The 21,046-nt window shown below is 40.7% G+C and overlaps 1 protein-coding gene across 1 annotated transcript in view; it reads right to left on the bottom strand. All coding sequences in view use genetic code 11, as the record gives it.

Moving 5' to 3' along the window:
• Positions 1-21,046, bottom strand: part of EGR_00543 (Furin-like protease 1, isoforms 1/1-X/2) — a gene marked incomplete at both ends in the record, with an annotated part of 45,044 nt that overhangs the window by 8,727 nt on the left and 15,271 nt on the right. The window contains 5 exons of the mRNA XM_024489792.1: positions 3,663-3,792; positions 4,669-4,891; positions 9,734-9,954; positions 15,391-15,603; positions 18,203-18,467. Of these exons, the coding sequence (XP_024355789.1) occupies positions 3,663-3,792; positions 4,669-4,891; positions 9,734-9,954; positions 15,391-15,603; positions 18,203-18,467 (1,052 nt within the window). The remainder of the gene's footprint in view (positions 1-3,662; positions 3,793-4,668; positions 4,892-9,733; positions 9,955-15,390; positions 15,604-18,202; positions 18,468-21,046) is intronic.

The raw sequence follows: 21,046 nt of genomic DNA, 5'->3' as shown, positions 1-21,046 counted from the left end.
GGATTTGAACCAAAAAATTGGCTTCCGCAGATCAAAATGGGCTGTGCGGATTATAATAACACTGTTGAAAGACGCTGCGCAGAAGACAGAAAACTTTTATCCCCACCCTTCCGGTTCACAAACACCAATTCCGGACGGTTTATAGGGGGAATGTAGGCAGGTGAATATCACGCCTCCGACCAAAACATCCCTTCCAGTTCAAAGGGAAGAAAGTAATTTTCCTACCTCTAGATTACTGCAAAGTCTGAGTAGGGATCACATAAAAACAGCTGAAAAATAATAAATGGTTCAAATAATCCACTTCTGGTGGTGTACACTTTGGCGCAATTGTTTTTTTACTAGATCATCTCTAACATTTGTTGATACTCGATAAGGTTGAAAGTTTCCACCTTTGAGTAGCTTGTTACAAAACCAGTGGCTAAAAACTGTCAACTCGAAATGGCGTGGGTTATTCGAATACCTCTGCACCTCTTTCCCACTTTATTGAAAAAAAGTGACCTCGCGTTTCAGGCAGCTCCTCTAACCTAGTAAACAGCACAGCACTATCAGAGGAACAAAATAATGTTTGTTTTGTTTACATCATCTCCCGCAGTACAGCCTACATGATGGCGACATGAGACTCTTCTTGGCCCAACTCTTCTTTGTGCCTGCAATAAAGCTACCCCTAAGCCGGTTATGAGGTCCGTCTTCACGAGTAACTCAGATGCGTAAATTAGCAGACAGAGGTGTTTTAACTACTTACTGAGATGAAGAAATAATTAGAAGGCCCTGCCCCAATTTTGCTTTTCAAAATAAGCCAAATTTGAACCATCTGACTGGAGGAGCCACCTCATAATGCAACAATTAAGAACCTTGCAAACTTGCAATCGCATCAACCATTTTGCAACAAAATTCGATACATCTTCTAACTTTAAGGTCCTGTGGCATCATAACACAAATCTACCCACAATATAGAGTATTTTTACCTTTACACCTCCCCTAACCCTATACCGGGGCGTCAAGTACTATTGGCTCTAGCTGTAAACACAAAAAACTTTTGGAAGCCATTACCTTCTCTGATCGTCCAGCATTGCGTGAGGTAGGGCCAAAGCCACCCCCTCAACGACTCTTCTTTCCGTAATGGCGGAAGTAAATAACGAAGCTTTATATCATGGTATATAATAAGGTATCTCGATAAGGATTAAACTGCCCGCAACGCTCCTATTTGTGTTGGTGAAGTGGTTTCAAAATAGACCTCAGATTCGCCTTTGAACAGTCACTGATAGCGCTATCGTTAAAAATAGCGATATCTAACGTGGTTAGGGATTTACAAGTACAATTAAATTAGGATCTCAGCCAACTACACGCCATGTTGTACAATAACGAAAAAAAAACAGGTAAGAATAGGAACCGGAACTTGGGAAATGTGGCCATGAATTCATGTTGCTTTCCGACATTTCGACACGGCAAGGAAATGCACTTTAAACGGATCAGTTCACTGCCACAACAACACGAAATCCGATCCTCTACAGTGGGTTATCCCTGCTTAATAGTTGCTGCTATCGAATTAAGTTCTTAGTAGGGGATTCGAAAGTCCTTCATTTATCATATTTTGTCACCGTTCTTGCAGCATCCCATAAATATTTCATAAAAACACTGTCTACTTTGCAGTGATGCTGGTGAAATGAGGTTTAAAGATCGCTTTTTAGTAGCTCAAGCAACAGAGATATCAACAAGGGGCTTTTGGTCATGGAATAGAAAAAAAAATAGAAAACTTTTGCCCAAAGCGGGGAGGGAGAAGAGGGAGGCAACGGGAAAGTCACGCGATCAGATAAGGACGGGGAACACGTGAGAGCATCTGCTTTAGGGTGATAGGTCACGCAATTGTTATTGATGCACGAGAAGGAACAATAAAGGTAGAGGAGGAAAAAGGAGGATATTGTAAGCCCCATTCCCCTCAGTTTTGAGCGAAGCAATCTAAGCCATGATAAACTTGGTCATTGTTAAAAGAATACCGAATTAGCAACCTCTATGGACGAGTACGTATCCGCAATCACCACTGAAGGAGGATTGGAAGTGTATTCAACACGTGTCCCATTAAGGCACCGCTCCTCCAATAAACGGACGTGGAATCACACTTATTTCCCAGCTTAGCGACGGGAGGTTAATTATGTAAACATTCCACAGAATGAGATGATAATAAGGCGTGGGAAATATGTGTAAGCCCCAGCTTTCCCCAGCCAGAATCAGGAGTGCGTTCTTTTAGAATTAATCACGACGCTTTGACCCACGCCCGTAATCAGACGATTTGAAGTATCCGCGGCAGCGGCAGCACCACTACAGGCCAACGGAGGGGTGGGATAATAAACGTAGCAATAAAACACGCCCATGTTGAAGGCGCCTTTTACGACCAGATGGCATGTGAAATTGCGACCAGGTAAGGTGAAATCGATGATCTCAATCACAACTAAACAACCAAATTCCACATCCGGACATGGTTTCGACATTAGTGATAGTGTCGAAATTATAGATCTCAGCAGGCAATGAATGCAGTCTCGATCACGGATTGCCAGACTATGTAACGCTATGAACTTTCAATTGATAAGAGGTGGCTAGAAATTCCCTACTAAAAAGCAGTGCCTATCCCTAACTTTTTAGCTATCTGCTATGGCAAACGCCTGAGACCTTAGTAGACCCGATTATGGGAAAGAGTAAAAGGTTGTAGCGGTGAAAATGAAACAGCAAGGTTTATGCTGTAAAAACCAAAGTGGCGTCTACACCCTCTAGATAGAGGGTGTGTCAGTTATCTGAGAACGAAACTGGTCATCTTAGTTTTTGGCCGCAGTGAAAGGATGCGCCGACGACCGTTGTGGTTTGGGGATTAAATCCATCTGTAGTACTGCCAGGTCCTTTGCTACGCCAAGGATTTGTGGTTCAGAAAACCTTGTGTTAAAAAGGAAACGCATTTGCGAAAATGGGATGATGTCAGAGATGCCAAGTTTGTCCAACGGGGTCTAAATCACGCAAGTATACAAATCACCAAGGTGCCACTAAAAGTGGCCATGAACAAATAGACATTTTGGTGGATGTGAAGATATTCGTGTGTGCACCTATGTACATGCGCACATACATCCAAGGCACTAAGGGAAGTGCTAAACTGAGGATTCGCATTATTACATAAAAAGGAAAACTTTCAGAGAGTTCAACTTGCATGCATTCGATATAGTCCTCTACTAAATTTACAAAATTATCGCAATGCTTAGCTAACATCCAAAAAGCTTCGACATGAAAATATTTACCGGTAGGGCTGAAACATCCTGAAACATCACAAGCAGAAGGCTACCTTGATATTCAGCGTGTATTAAGTTTTCAAAAGTGTAAATGCTCCCAATCACCATTCTCACAGAAGGACTTGCCTTTTGTGCAATTTTACGAAGTCATACGTCGGTTGGCAGTTGTTCTGTGCTTTGATTTTCCACTAGAATGACTGCCAAGGCTGTGAGGTTGAAGCCAGAGCCATCTAAATCGTCACGGAGGAATACACGGCCCTCCTCAAAACTTGGTCTCATTCAAACGCTTTACTAAAGTTGGGTGCCTTTTGGGGACACAAATGTCCGCAGATTTTACCACGTCGTTAATACATAACTTTATTCATCATTCCACGCACGCATCATCACTGTTACCTGCCCTCTTGATTAACGGTGTCTGGACTAACCCACGAAACGTTCGCCGGCTATTGAGGTTAAATAGCACGCCCTTGCCGCCTACTACCGCGCATGGTACCACAACGATTGCGGCCCGTTTTGTCTTCAACTTAAAATTGGAAATTCCGGTTTGATTTGAACCCCTTTGTCTGAGAGGTTAACGCAGACATTTTTCAGGAGGTAGTAGGTTGTTCACCCTACGTCATCCCCATTTTTGGTGGCCATATTACTGGAAAATAGACATTTATTAACAAGGCACAAAGGAAATAATGATAATGATCAGGGGGCTAGCTTTACTTCCGTTGGTAAGGCAAAGGAGGGGGGCAGGAGGGAAACACAGACCCCATGACCTTTGTCTGACTGTCATCATCATTGTATTATTGACAAATTACTCGCGAACGAATACGCGGCCAATAGCAGAATTTAGTTTAAGTTTAGCTTATATTTAGTAAAAGTCCTCTTCCCAAGAGTGAACAAGAAAAGAACGAGAAACCAGAGGGGTGTGAACATGGCAATTACTCATTAATTGAAATGTTGTTCAAAGACGCCTTCGCTAAAGCCATTGGAAATATGGTAACTGTTCTTTGGTTTCTTTGATTATTTAAATTACATATTAGTGTAAGACGACATTCCTAACGCAGTGACGCTACATGTAAGAAAACGCTCGTTTCACGTGTAAAGGAATTATGAATACTTCTTCCATCAATATGTCGCAGTAGGACGGTATTTGCTTTGGTGGTAAGTTCAAATATGCCGGCACCTCCAATCCGTTGCGACCTAATTGTTGTGTTGGTGGAGTTAGGGTACGCTAACAGTCGCCCAGTTCTCCTGTGCGTTGAAAATAAAAGTACTCTAATGCTTGTATATCTTACAACGCCTTGGGAAATAACTGGGACACAGTGTTAATTTTGCATACTTCAACTTCACCCATCCTTTTTAATTATTTACCATTTCAAAACGTGAGATACAAGAGGAAAATACTCACTTTCGCTTGAACATGCTCCAGGTAGGCAACGCCCCTTGAAGGGTCGCCGGCTTCATTAACGAGGCACCCGTCCGTCTCTAGTCGCAGTTGCTCCGTCGTATGGTGACGCATCTTCAACGGGCTACGCGGAAGAGAAGCGTGCACTTCGCAGATCCGCTGGGTGGGAACTGTAGTCCAGTTGAGCGCCAGATCCACCATCACTGCAGCATCCATCAGCCCGTAGCTAAAGGAATACACCGGAGAGGGTGCATTATTCGCAGATTCTCCTCATCTTGGAGGTTAACTTGTGACAGTTAAACGAAGTGTGTCCTGATGTCACGTCTCAAAGAGATCAATTGTTGTAAAAACCATTGGATCGTAACTGGAAGAAGATCTGAGTTCCGTCATCTATCCTCGTACAATTAAAGTAAAAAGTGCGCCGTGTCGAAAGAACGAGTTACCGGTTGGTGTAGCTGATAGGAAATACAAGAACTGACTTGATGATTAATCAAAAAATGTCAAGATCTTGAGTTGATTTTCCTCATTTAAATGAGGAATATGGCACCATATTAGTGGCACTGAATACTTATAATTACATTCAAATAGCAAAGCGAAGGAAGAAATAATCGTTTTTGAGATATAAAGTATCTTAAACTCGATTTGAAAGAATGTGGCTTTCGTTGCGAACCGCCTGAAGCAGAATAATGGATACATTTTGTCAACTTAAAATGCTATTTTCAAAGCATGTGAAATACAACATCTGATTTGGTTACTGCATACTATTAACTTGAAGAGTTTATGAAGCGTGTCACACTATTACGGTATTGCATTAAAACATATGCACATTCACAACACTAATCATACCTCAGAAATGTTCGAGGAGAAAAAAAACGCTCAAAATCACGGGTAAAGCACCAAGCAAACATTTCCTTGAAAGATAAAAGGGGTTTGGAAAGCTGAAATCTGTATCATAGAATGTAGAGAGGGGCTTGAGAGAATGAGGAAATAAGTGACAATGACAGTAAAAAGCAGTTCCTTGCTGACTTACCTCAAGACTTTAGCTCAATTTATCAATGTGCATTGATATCACATTTAATGATGTTCCGATTAGTTAATGTGAAATAATCTTTCCCAGGGAGCTTAAAAGCCTTTCTTTGTGTAAGCTTCCCTTAGCCTAAAGCTGGCTGAACGTTAACCCACCACAAGTATTGCGAAATATTTAACAGGAAAACAGATGTTACTAAGACAGAGTTATGAGGTAATGCCACACTATGGTTCACAACGTAAAGAAGCACAACGGGAACTTGTGACCTTTGCTGACTGGCGTTTTACTTTTTGGGCTAGGATTTTAACTTGATTCGGCTCGACGCCAAAAGATTAAAATTACTTTTTCTACGGGCCAAAGCAAATTTTTCCATAGCTGAAGATACATTATCGTGATCACATAAGATCAGTCGGTTTTAAAGATTGATTGGCTGGAAAGTAGGTAGCAGCTCAGAGAAGCGCTTGTTATAACCAGAGAGTCTGCCTGAGTGTAATACTAATAGGTTGAGATTGCATCAACAGTAGCTGTTTAAATTGGTTGACTCATAAATAAAATAAATTATGAAATTTTAGTTAGGCAATCTAACTTTAAACGCGTTCACTACCAAGGTATTGGAGGAAGAACAACCATCACAACCCAGGGATGTACTTTTTTTATAAGTTGTGCATTGCCGTCAATTTCTTTAGACGAATTAAACTACTAGCCACAGGTCAAAAAAGTGTAACAAATCTTGGATCAAGAGCATCCAAGATCTACTTTGGTGCTCTAAATGCAACCAAACTGTCACAATGATAATGAGCGCATGCCACATATTTGTAACGATAGGCTCATATAGGAAGGTGGAGGCATCCGTATATGTGAAATGATAGTAAACGTGCTCAAAAGGCTAGCATAAAAATTGGAATCCAAACCACCACCAATTAGGGGTAGGCTGCCGTTCACTAGCCAGACGAACAGTATCGACAACATAGAGGGGAATGCTAGTCGCACCTGATGCCCTGACAAAGTCCCACGCGTACCTGTCACTCAGTCGGTCTCGACAATAAGGCGTGTCCGAAAGTCCAAATGCCACGAAGCGAAATTCGCCAGCCGCATCACGGTAATGTCGGTGAATCCGGGTAAAAATACATGCACCGCCTGAATCAACTCCCGATGATGATCACAACAAACACTGCCGAAATACTGGCAAACTAATAATAATGGCCATGATATACTGATGCTCGTTTCACCACTCGCCCAAGTTAAGTTCGGTAGGTTGAAAGGGCATTTAAAATTTTTTTGGCTTTCAACTACTAATACTAGCGTCTGGCAGAAAAAGATGCATAATCTTCTCTACCGAGGGTTCTTTTTATAAATTTGTCAATTTGATTCTTAATTTGAGGTGGTGTTCCCGGAGCACTAATCATGATGGATGCATGCATCACCATGCTTAAATGCCATTTAATGACATGTACAGCTCCACAATAAACACAAAAAAGTACTGTGTACAAACAAATCGTATCTCCCCCTCCTCAGTTTCCAGCCTCAGTCGAAATTTGCCCTATTATATGCACAATGTCCTCAAAAGACAAGCAGGCAAATAGGAAAGCTGTGATCTTATCAAAAACGGGCAGTCACTATAAAAACATAAATGTTTCAAAGCGAAAGCAATATCTAGTTTTGAAAGCTTTTGAAGCGACTTCGTATTAACGTGCAGGAAAGAGAATCTGTTTCAACCAACGAAAAAAAAGCTAAATAAAACACGGCTTTAAGTAGCTGGAATTTTGGCAAATATAAGCAAATTTGTGAAGGCATAAGTAAGGAATGATTAGAAATGAACAAGTAGTTGTCGCCTTGGTATCATTAATTAAAAATTCATAGCGCTGCTCGTGCTTGATATTCGAAATTCAAATCCACTCAGGGAACTATGTGGCATCCTCAACCGTTGAAAGCCTAACACTGATTTCACATCAGCCAATTACCTTCATTGAGAAGGTGGATACTGTTTTCATCCAAAGTTCAAACCATCTAGAAATCGAGGACCATTCCTTGGTTTATTCTAATGTTATAAAAGTAAAGATTAAAATAATTTATAATACAAGTAGATTTCCACACTCTCTGAATCACCTGGCTATGGTCAAAAAGGTAAATAACTGTCAACCAGGACACGAAATACAAAAGTACTTTCAGCCAATTTCCAAAAATTTACTGGACGAAGAGACATTGCCTTCAGATACGCTCGTGCATTCAAATCAAATTGGAGAATTTCTAGTATAAAGCAAATTCTTTTAACTGCCCAGGCAAAACGACAATGGCAGCGGCATGCCGACCGCTTCAGTCCCCTCGATGAGCGGAAGCCGAACAAGGTTGGACGATTAGGAAAAAGGATGCTATGCCAAGTTCACTGTTCATTTAATTTTCTTTGATTTAATTAACTGAATAGTAATGACAGATTTATTTAGTCAGAAAATCAACAAATTTGGGGAGTGGATACGATTAAGTGAGTACATTGGGCACTGGAGGGCACAACGATACCTAATACCACTTACCACTATCTTAAGGTGAAAGGCTATTTGAGGAACTTTAATAACATTAAAGGAAAAACTTGTTCTACCGCTCGATTCTCTCGAGGAAAACTTTACGGTTTCTAAACATTGTTAAATAATGCAAAAGTGTTTTACCCGAGCTGTTTACGCATTTACTTTTAACAACTAGAGATGATTAAGTGGGTTTAGGGGCTGGCTGCTGATAAAATGACTTCTCATGTGCACAGACGAAATTGGAAGCAAAAGCAAAGGGATAAAGGGGACAGTAAGATCAAACGCACAACGTCATATTTCATGGATTGACGCGCAAAGAGGACAGCTGGCAGTAAAATATGACATGAAACCCAAACTTGTAGTTGTCAAAGCATCATAACTAGTGTTCCATCTAGTTGCAATGCCCCGGTTGTTTGTTTAATTTCCGGTTTTGGTAGCGGTCCACGTAGGGGTACCGCCGTTGCATTTCCACCAGAAGGCTTGGCCTTCGGACCGTGTCAGTAGCTCCCATGTCCTTTTGTAAGTCGACAATGCATACTCAGCCCGAGTAGTGGGACTTTTTTTGTCTTCATGAAATTCTTGAGGAGTTACTCAGTGGATGCATCATTCTTGTCTTATTTCGAGCTGTTCTAAAGTTTGCTTTCAGGCAGACTGCAAGTCTTCACGTACCAGATATTTGTGCTTGATCATCGTTTTGAATTTGCATCTAAACGGCCTGAAAAGTTAAAGTGCCTCCTCTGACAAACATGGGAGATAAAAGGAACGTGATCGGTTAACGAAGGCAGATAAATATTCTAACTAGACAAATTTTAATCGCACATTGCCTGTATAGACAACGATTCTCAGACCATAAAAAAGGCCGAAATCGGAACCCCAACATATTCATCAGATCACTTCGCAAGATCAGTTATTTACTTCTAGGTATCTTCCAAATATTGAATCGCTTTGTTGTCAGACTGTGAAAAAGGATCACTTGTACTCAGCAAGTTACGAAAAGTGTTTGCTTAATCGCCTGCCGCATTGTGGGGTTATTCACTCCTTTTCATCACAGGTCGCAGACAAGGTGACAACCTGCTTCATTGATAAGGCAATTACAAACCTCGACTGTTATTTTCTCTTTGGGATCTGATAAAATCAGTTATTCAAAGTTAGGTAATTATAAACTAGACTCACCATGTTAAATAATGCTACCTTTATCAGTTTAGTGACGGCGCTGATTGAGAAAAACGTGCTCTAATTTAAAAAAAATGGAAACTTAGATCATACGGTTCGAATTACCGAAAATTAGTGCGACAGGACTTTAACATTGATAAGAATAGGCATTCTGTGTCATAAGATCTAGATTTCTGGATTGACTCGATTAAGCCGATAAATAGGCGGATGGAAAAAGGGATGAAAGAAATCAAGATGGATCAAAGGAAGAATGGGTAAGATGGATGAATACGGAATGGGTGGATGAGCGGATGGAAAAATGGATAGGTGATGGTGTTGACAGCGATAAAAGACTGAAGGAGCCATTTACCCAAAGGCATGTGAAACGCGTCGACCGACACCATTAACACGCCAGTCGTTGGTGTAGAGGCCGTCGGGTCGGGCGGAGTGGATGACGATGTATTGGAGGTCGCGCCACGTCAATCGTGGATTCGCCGAGAGCGTGAGTGCACAGATGCCCGCGGCCAGAGGCGCACTCGCCGACGTGCCCGAGTGGCTATCCGTACAGGTGTGGTTCAGGTCAGTCGTCACCTACACGGTTCACACATACTACTTAATAGCACCACTCATTTAAATAGAGGCGCAAAGAATGCTGGCACAAAGCAACACACAAAATGATCACATACTATACACTGACACCATCTTCCCTCCTTTACATGGGTTTTATATCTCGCCTTTTGAACGCGTGAAAATAAGGTGGCAGTGGCGATGTTGATACCCATGTTACCACTGTTCCCTAATTTGGATAGACATAGGACAAGATGCCTCTTGATTTGGAAAGAATCCAACCACCACACTTGGTGCGCGCACTATTGACTACACCATTTTTAAATGAAGTGTTAGTCGTCCTTAAATCGTGCAGTAATTCTAACGACATAAGCGGGAAAGAAAAATTTGCGAAGCGGATACGTGCTTACTTAATAATAACCTGGTGTTCAAGTGGGTGTGCAACGAGAGGCGCCCGGCTGCATCAAAAGCATGATTAACAAAATAGATAAACAAGTCTCAGTGTCCACCACCATCTACAAAGGTCGGGCCGTAAATCGATCAGTGGCCAGCAAAATTATTTATAAAATTGCAACCACTAGAATTTTCTTATATGGCAATTCAATAATTCAACTTATTTCAAAGTTTGTCGAGAAATTTTTGAAAAAGGTGAAGTGCAAAATTTTCTGCAGCAGAACCAGATAAAACATGTAAATCCGCTTCGTATGAAGGTTGGTCTACTTAAGCCTAGAAAATCTGCCACTTGCTTTCAGACAAGCTGTCGTAGAACATTTTCGGCACAAAGTCGATCCTCTCTCACTTTAATTTTGCTGTCAGACAGTTAGATGGCTTCAAAAGGAGCCGATGATCCCTGTCAAGAGTTGAGCCCTTTCACAGTGTAAATTTTATTCTGACGGAATTTTTCACCCTTGTAATTATAAATTCAGTGCTCTCAGTTTGCCGACTTAAGCAAGAAGCAAAAACGAAAGCCCCTGAGAGTAAGATACTTTTTAACTTCTAAATTCTGACTTGGCTCCCAGGGGCAAACTATGAGGTTAATAAGGATAATAATAATTAACTTTTCGCATCTACACCGCCTCTCAGACGGGCCACAGACAAGAGCATTGCGCGGCACGTACACCAGTTTTCAGATCCCAAAGACGGTGAATCAACCACATGACTGTTTTACTACGCAAAAAGCATGCTTAAAAATTAACCATATGTAAAGTCATAGTGCAGCATCGAGAAAGAGGCATAAGAACGGTACCGGATGTACCGCCTGATCTACCACAAACTGAACACCACTAATGAAGCGGTCCTGGCTTTCAACGTTCCCTAATATGAAAAAATATATGCATATCTAGGGGAGAATGAACCTATTGTCGCATTAATGCGAAGAAATCGCTTCATATAGTAAGTCTGATGAAAAAGTCTAAATAGTTGCATTTTTCCTCAAAGGTACCTAGCTGAATCCAAATGATTTCCGAAAACACAATAAATGCATAAGGGGAATCAGATTTTAGGTCATAACACTTAATAGCATTCTTGGAGAGGCTTTGTCTTCGACACACTTTCCAACTTTTAAAAAAGCCACAACGACGGAACAATGCATTTTTTTATTTTCAACTGAATAAAGCTACGGTATTCCTGAGAAAAAAAATACGTAAACACGGAGCCAGCAGTCCAGGTACGAAACCTCTGAGCCACAGAGACTTTCAACGAGTTCAAAAGAATTGATATTTTGTCTTCTAACGCCTAATTTCAAACTGTCAATTCTAATTTCCATCAATGTAAACAATTCTTCCATTCCACTGGCACATTTGCAGGATGGTGGATATGAGGACAAGTAAAAGTGAAGTAATCGAATGCCTTTTTGAGAGCGTCAGAAATACGCAAGATTCTTAGCGCATGGGCTAATAGGAGAAGCAGACACCGGAGCTCACTTAGTTTGATTGTGATTCAATCAAACAGTGTGATTTCAAGTTTTGATTTGGAAGGAAAAGTTGATGATTAAAATTTCCAGTGTGTGTCCTGTCAAGCACGCAGACACAAGCAGTTTCGAGTCAATGTCAGGGCAGAAGAGGGAAGAGAGAGTGGGGTAACCATACCCAATGGAGTCGATCTAGTTGTCTCAATTTCAACCAAATTTTACCCAGCACTTGAAGTATTACAGGAGAGAAGACACCACCATTGAAGATGAAGTTTTTTCCCGAAACTTAATGTGAAGCATTAAAAACATCAGAATTGAAATTTTAAACAAATATCTCTACACGATCGCGTAATGTTTGGTCGGAGCATTGGGCATCCAGCTAACGTTACCACCACATATGATCGTCAGAAATTACACATGGAGTAATGATACAAAGGAATAAAGCTCTCAGGAGGTAATACGTTTCAACATTTAAAAGATGTGGACAGTAATAAACCACGTAATAATCACTAAGCAATCAATTTTCGTGTCAGTCAACAGTATTTTCCAGATTGATGCACGTGCAACATTTCGAGAAGACGACGCAAAATGAAAACAGTCCACGGTACGAAAAATGCAAAATAGCGACAAAAGAAGGAAATCTATAGTTTGACAACCCGACTGCTTTTATGACCTTGTTAATCCACAATTTCCCTGGCCTTAATCTATTGTTAAATAACCGTCTGTCTAACGGGGGTTAGAGGAATGTGGGAAAAAAGCCAAAAGCATTTAACAGCACCATGAAAGTGCCTCAGAGGTACCGCGCCACCGGCAAGTTTAACACCATGTCAGTAAGCGTGCGTGCGTGTGCGTGTGAAAACTCAGGTCAAAGCATTCACAGGCCTGACAGCGACAGAACGGTTCCATTCCCATATGCAGTGCTAAAGGTTTGGCGTTCTATCCCAAGACGTTCGACCTATTACCCGGTCTTTTACTTAGTGGATTCTTATGGTTTGATTAAATAGCTAACACCGCTCTCCTATCCTCTGAAAGACTGTTCTGCCGTTTTCGAGGAAGTGTCTAAAAACTTCCACAACTACGATAAAAAGTACTGGTTGGTTGTGACATCGCTGTTGTTATTTTTGTTGAATTAGTTGTTTACGGTAGTGCATATGAATAATCTGCGGTCTTCTCATGAGTATCACTTTCGCCAGCCGGCATGCCTTGCAGAACGGCGGGTCATGCTAAGCGATTCGCGCAGGTATTTTGACTAAGGGGATTCCAAATTCATCATAATTATAGTCATCAGCGTGAAATCGGCAAAGGTTTTTAAAGGGTTTACAACAAGGAGATTATCTTCCATGAGACCCAAAACATTTTTGTAGAACGAATACTGCGAACTAAATTTTGATCAGTAACTCGAAATTTGACGTTTTTAATTGCACCAACACGACCAAACACTTACAAAGTAACTAAGCATCAAACAAAGGCATTTTTCGGTTTTGTAAATACATTTCAGTATTTTACATGCATGCTTCTCTATTACCGTTCAAAATTAGCAGAACCATACATCCGGCATGAAGTAATAAGAGAAATGAATGAAAGAAATGAAGAATAAATAAAAGCTCTCTGAGCAGAAACTGGTCATTTTTCATGAACATTTGCTTAATCGGGGAACCAGCGAAAAGCTGCGCCTAACTTAAACGGCAACAAAAAAGTGATTGATAAACACAGTGTCAATAGTTTAACAGACAGATGAGAGGACCGTTGCAGGAACTAATCAAATATCCATCAGAACCAGAATAACCTCAAGCCTTGTTATTATTTACTACTGCAGCGTAAACGCAAACTTTTCCTGTGACAAATCGTACTTTTGTTTTTGATGCAAAGCAGATTATGTTCAGTAATCCAGAAAATTAACTTGGCACTTTTTAGATTTGGATTCAATGATCCGATACCGCTTTTATCAAGCATAACCCTAAAAAAATCTGCTGAGTTGATTACAGAGCATAGATCCCCACTGCAGCCAACAAAAATGGATGGGACGGTGGTCAAATGATTAAACAACTGAGACTGATTTTCAGAGATACAAAGTTAATCCTCTTGCAACGGAATGATCACTCGCTCACACGTCGCCCCCACAAACAACAATGTTGAGAAATTGCAAGCATGAGCTCTATAGCCAGAAATTCTGTTGGCCGTAGTTTCGCCACGATCACTAGGTCTTACATCAATCGGCTGTCGTTTCCTCGATGAGCCGGACCACGGCTTAGAGGCCATGATAAACACCTTTCGTTATAACTTCGCAAATTTTCTCATTTCTAATCGTCAAAATTTGCCCTTACAATAGCGAAACCATTTTCAACAGACTATATCCGACCACATTTATTAATTTTCGTATTAAGTACACACGCGAAAATGTATCAAAGGTTTCGTGAAATTCGAGACGACATGATAGGTGAATGATTGTAAACCTCGTGATGCGTTGAGTCGCCTCGGTGTCAACACATCACATTTGAGTGAGAGTTAATTCAACTCAATGTTGGAGCGTAGGGTGAGACAGGAGCACCCCTTCGACCTACAAACAGAAGCTGGACATAGAAACTGAATCCTTGCTTGTAAAATGTAATAAGTGCTTTTCGTCACGATATAATCGCATTTCAACTCGCCGCTCTATGTTTTTTTTTACTGCTGACCGAAATAAAATTTATGGCTGGAATGAAGTATAGTGCTGTCTTCAATCATTCCGATGCGCACGTACTTAAGCCGCTGGATTGTTTCACGCTTCGGGAACTAGAGTAAAGTACAAATTTGGTTCGAAGTTTGAAATGAGCTGTTAGAAACCCAATAGTTAAAGTAAATAAAGCTATAATAGCTCAATAAATGTAAAATCGCAACTTATTGAATTACTTTCAGTGCCTACCAACCAGATCAGAAAGAAATGGAATTATTTCAACATGGAGATGGAGGCGATGAAATGGTAAAACCTTTGACAAAATTAACATCGAACATACAAACAGGAGTTACGCATGGAAGCTCTCTATCCGTCACATATCCAACAAATTCACCAACCTACCGATACGTCTTTTAAGCATTACATCACCATCTGTTGTCCACGATAAGCGATTGCACTTGGATTGGCGAAACCCTACGGTCAAGGATTAAGATATCATATAATTTGACATATTGTTATGCCGCAAAATCTTGCTTGCGAATATATAAGAAGGGAAATTTGAGGCAAGGAAGCGGAAAGGGGGTATGAACTTTCAACCCATGATCACCGATAAAAAGGAGTCAATTTGAATTATTGAATCATTTCCCACGCCTAGTGAATAAACCGTAATTTCAGTTCTGGAGCGGAAAGGCGAAGGCATCCAAATGGGTAGGTGAATAAGAAAGCGATCGCACGTGCCACAAGTAGAAAGAGGGAGGAGATTCCTTCCAATCATGGAACAGAAAAAAAGGTGAGATGCAGCGACGTTCCACAAAGCGGAATGAATGAATCAAGAATGAACGAATAAGTCATTTTGTGTGTTACAGGCAGAGAGAAGGAAAGAAGCAAGTGGACTCACCACACCCTTTTCGCCCTGCCCACCGCTACTGTAGGTGACAGCGAGGGTGGAAGAACAGGTCTCTGCGTACCACGGGATCGTCCCATGCTCAGAGGCCGAGCTCACCCCCAGCGTATATATGCTGTTCGTGTAGCCGTCGCAATTGCAATTGTCGTCGTACTTTCCGCCATTCCCACTCGCCCACACAAATATAGAGCCAAGGCCGCCCCGACCCTGGTGATAAAATGGAGAGGTAAATAAAATAGATTACTTTTGCCAAACTACTATCAAGTGTCAGTTTGGGCGGTCGAGAAAGATGAATTGAAACTGCCAAAGATTATCTTGTGTTGTGGCTTTATTGTCTCATACGATCATTAATGCACTCAATACCAGCGTCACATATATGTGACGCAGGAACTATGGTGGCTGAGTCTACGCGTCACAAATACAAGACTTGTGTTCTTTGTCAGTTTATGATAGATCTGTTGCAACAACCCGTATCGTGAATGAATTGGATAGGTAGAATGTTCTGAGTTTGAAGATGAAAGGGTTTTAGTTCTCAAACAATCGCTAGGTTAACCGAAAAAATTGGTAACAATTGGTGCCACAGCATAAAAAATAAATAGGCTGCAGTGATCAATTTTCTTCGGAGTTCCTACTAACAAACTCTAATATCACTGAGCATATAAGTTTTTTTTCCGAAATTTGGTATTTACCAAGCACTTTTGCTTACTGCAGCTGGTTCCTTTCCTTAAAGCACCACAAACTTAAGAAAGGGTGCAGATTCAAAGTCTGCGTATCCCCCAAGTGGTGAGTTGAACTTACTTTGAGATTAAGCTGTGGCTTCATCTCCTAAGTAGCGAAAAATTTCAGGCGGCAAATGAAGCAGATCATTAAAAGTGTAAAACGGTCGACTAAAATAGGCACGTAATTCTAGAGTTGACACACTAATTTACGAACACGCATCCTGTTTAGTGATTATCCTGCGAATAATCGTGTTTCTTTTTGCATATCCACTTTTCAGTAGCCAAATAGCATCGCCAATGGACGAGCAACAAACCTTAAAAGCCGATTTCCTTTTAAAACGATACAATGTGGTGGCATAACCTCCTCAATAACGGTTGATTTTAAAGAACGAAGCATTAAGATCAATGTATCCAATCCTCTTTGCGCGACACAGAGTTCAAGAATTGATCCTCCCTCGATATTTCACCTTAACTATCCTCGGTTCTTGGCTACTATCGGGGCCTACTAACATTGCTTCATGCATACTTCGATCGGTCAAACATTTTGAGAGTTTTTCTGAAATCCCGAAAAATCTGAAATATTCTGTCGCATTGTAACCATTGTAGCACAGGAAGCAGGAAATAAAAATTAGTTAATGAGGATGGCAGTGTTGTGATTAAATTTCACTCTAGTATATGAATATCGCCTTGAAAGTGGGCCATGAGGTGGCCTGGGGTGAGACCAAATTGACGGCTAGTGACGAGCTGAAGGAAGTCATGAATAGCTCAAACTACGCATAACTGAACAGAAAAGATATTCAATAATTGCTCAAATTTGTGTTCCCTCTTTTTGAAAGCGAGTTTCTGTTTGAAAGAAAGAAAGAAAGCGTATGAAACTTTCAATAACTTGTAGTGTTAAAAAATGTGGCGATAGGTTTTACTACTGATTTCCATTAATAGCCGTAGCTAAAATAGGTCAACGCTTCTTACTGGACACTTTAAATTGGAAAAAGAAATCAAATCAATTCGGTGGATGAGTAAGAATTAAACCTATAGATGACAACAAGCATAGAATTAAGTCAGGCAGTAAAGTTCAACGTTTGTATCGAATCCACCAGGAGGGGGGAGCACAGTTAAACCCTTCCACATACAGGTATACTGTCAGACCATATTTTTCTAGCACAATTGAACAAAAAAGGACGTAGAAGGGAGTCAAGAATTATCCGATTTAGCTTATAGGAATTATACCGATATGCCGCTCTTTACTGGAATACTAATAAGCTTCAAAATGCCAACTACTATAATCTGGAACTTAATTGGTTCTAGTTCACTAGGCCAGAACATGTCACTACCATGGTCTTTCCATTTGTCATTCGTGAAATCGATAAAGAAATTGCTGGAACACCTTCATCAAAAACTATGCGTGAACTAGCAGTAGTGAGGTTTAACTTACACTGACCTCCCACTAACAACGGAGCATTTCAAAAAGATAAGATGGCTAAGAAGCCAGATAAATGATTAGGTTTCGAACAAACATCTGAGGGTAAACCTTCTTAAAAGTCGTCGTCTTTAATGTCACCATATAGCTACGAAGCATATCAACGCAGCATTGTTGCCGGTAGCAAAATGTGTTTAGCAAGCCTTTGACAAAAAATGAAATGTGAAAACATAGCCTTACACCAAAGAAATCGGTAGTATTTGTTATACGGTGGGCGATTGCTACACAGTCTACCAAATGTAATGATTAGATAGCGAGCCCATAGATAAGTCCTGTGGACGTAGCTGTTCAAAATGAAAACAAAAACTGAAATCGGAAAATTTATTCACCACTCACCCAGTCAACTACTATATTTCCTAGGCGATAACGCCACTTTTTGCCAACTGTTAACGCCTCTCATGTTTTAATCCTCCCAAGTAGTTCCCTTAAACCTCTTCGCAACCATCTGTGCAAAAAAGCCTCTCTTAAAGCGATTCAGATACGTGGATAAACTTCAGTAATGAGCTACAGAGCATAAGGAATGCGAATTAAAAGTTGACGTGAACTACCCATTCGAGCTAGCTAAATGGATGGATGAACGAAAGAAATAGCTTTTAGCCATGCTAAGGACCTTCAAGATGCCATTGCGAAAGGCGATCCGCGCGAGTTTGCCGGGTCCATCGACAGTGCGTCCATCATCTTCGGGTCCCCAGCTGGCAGAGTACACATCAATGTGTTGGAAGTTATGGCCCAGCGATCGCGATTCCATGGCGTCGGTCACATCGCCGTCGAGCATCCGCACACCACCAATGCGCGCTTTAAAGGCGATGCCCAGCCCGCATATGCTGTTGTTTGCCGCCGCTGCCACTTCTCCTGCACAACGTGTTCCGTGGCGGCTGAAGGTGAAAGTAAACAAGCTTTTTGCTGAGGTATTTCCTCCTTCCATAGACTTCCTAAATAATCCTCCAGCGGCCCACCTACTAGATATGATATTAGGAGGACCAAGTGTGACTTCAGTGAAATAGACTAGTAAGGGGATAGTTGGAGTGGAAGGAGAACAACCAGGAACACCAAGGGAAGAGACAAAGTTATGTAATGGAATGGCTGATACTTACAACTTCTAAATAGAGTGGGGAACATTGCAGTTAAGGTATAAAATGAAACTACCTTCAAGCTGTTTAACCGAAACACCATTGAAATTGCCAGTATCGGGAATGACAGCCTTTTCCTTGGTGCGAATTTACCTCATCATCTTCGTTCCCGACCCGTAAGGGGGGTGTGTATGAAACCCGACCACCATAGTGACGCACAAGCGTAAAACTACGAGGTTCAAGGTCTATGCAGCACGTTCATGTCTGCCTTAATTGTACATAACATTTCACAGACATGCCAGTTAACCGCATTCAGACTACACCAGTCATGTACATATTTAATCGTGTCATCGCTCGGCCCACCAAAAAAGTGGTCTAGACTCCTGGACCTTCTGTGAGGGTAGTTCGAGCACTAAAATAGATCCTCTATAATAACTGGAAAAAGAATATATGTCAACTTATTGTGCAGTCGGAAAAATTGCTAATGACAACCCTTTGCTACTGACTTGTAATAATGGTTGCGTTTATTTTTACAGCCCGAAATATTGCATCCCGGTGTTTATCTGCTAAAGTGGGGAGCAATTAGTTAATGCTATTTCAAGACATCATTTTTGAATTCTTGAAGGTTGAAATTTGCAATTACGCCTCACAAGACATTGACTATTTCCGGTTGATAAGGTGTGTAAATAGCTTTCTCCTGTGAATACAAATCTGACCAGTTTGCATATTAAACTACAAAAAACTCTTTCAATTTCATTTCTTGAGAAGATTTATTTTCTTATTCCTACCCACAGCGTTCAATTGTCAAATGCCACTTTGCGAGCAAAACGAAATAAATGATTTTATAGGATTAGGGAGTATGCAAGTTTGTTCCAGAGACCATTGTACATATTTGCAACTTCTCTTCAGACTATTTACGTCAACAAGGCAAATAGTGATTTTTATATGCCGCTTTGCAAATATCAGAATGAAGTGTAAAGCACTGTTGAGGTACTTTAAATGTCATTTTCAAACTGCTATTTTGTTCCAAAACTCTCTAAATTCATCCTTATTTAAAGCTAAGTATGCAACACATCGAATATCAAATTTCCAGATAGAGTGGGAAAATGACTATCTTCCAGATTAATAAAGAGCATAGTTGTTTTTCGCTGTACAAGACATTCTTATCCTAAATTGTAGTACTTCCTAGCTGATCACATTTTTGTTGGGTAAGCAATATATCTACATTACATTTTATAGCTTAAAAAGCATTGCATTATCTATTGAGAGGAAACACCTAGATAGTGGCTTAAAGGTCTTGGAGGTAAGGGAGTGTACTAGTAATGTATAGCCTAGACTTTTGTGGACTGATACTCCCGGTGCGAGGTAAATGGCCACCATGACATTGAGCATGCAATGCATCCTTCAGGTCAGTCGTTTCGTCTTATATTTGTGAGGTCACCTGAAATGTTCGCAGGAAGGTAACTGAAAATTCTCACAAATCTATTCATTCATGCATTCACGTATTAGTGTCTACATGAAATGGAATCTAGATGTCACGCTACGCCGTGACGACGCCATGGTCGAAAAAAATAAACGGACGGCAACAAACCCGGAAACACGTGTGTCAACAGCGGTACTTTAAGTTGGACGCCTATTTTAGCCTATTACCTGCCAAAAATACATAGTTCAGACGGAGAAGCATAAGCAGGTGTTTAGTAAATCGAAGCATATTTCATTTTTGGATCGCCACAAGGGTACTTTGGAAATGGCACTCTTTCCAACGAAAGCCTCTTCTTGGGCTTCAACGCAATTATGCTTTAATATTTTGTACGGGTGGAAATGGACGGTAAAAAGCCAAAAGTGGCTGGAACAGACATACAAAGTTCACTGAGGATACCCGTACTTCTTTCATTCAGTACTGCTTCAACCTATTATGCCCCACATGGAGGTCAGCGGCTGTAGGCTAAATGTGTCAAGTGAGCGGGACTTTGATAAGCTTGTTGAACTTCAGGAATGGGAAAAATAATTATCTTGGAAAAAGGTTCGCATTTCTGAAGCAACACAAAAGTTCATAGTGCAAATATTTAGAACTTCCGGAACAGGTGACTAAATAAGTGCCGAAAATTTCAGTAGTACATTAAGTGGGATAAATTTTTGGAACCGACTCACTGCCAAGTAGCTAACCTCCCAATCCAGGAGAAATGGCATTTCTAATCTTCCTGAATGAAATGTGATTTAAGGAATATGAGAACAGAAAAGTGTAGCTACACCTTAAAGTTGTTATTTCGAAAAGCCTGTTTTAAATCTAAGAAAGACCAATGCTAATTAGAATTGTATTAAAATTTGAGGCCTTTCCTTCTGAGCCCAGATTTCTCACTCGTTTAATAATGTAAAGTTACGCT

This window comes from Echinococcus granulosus (assembly GCF_000524195.1).
Source record: "Echinococcus granulosus chromosome Unknown EG_S00002, whole genome shotgun sequence".
In the NCBI taxonomy this organism is placed as follows: domain Eukaryota; kingdom Metazoa; phylum Platyhelminthes; class Cestoda; order Cyclophyllidea; family Taeniidae; genus Echinococcus; species Echinococcus granulosus.
Note: the sequence above shows the minus strand (reverse complement) of the source record. Positions and strands in the feature narration are given on the sequence as shown.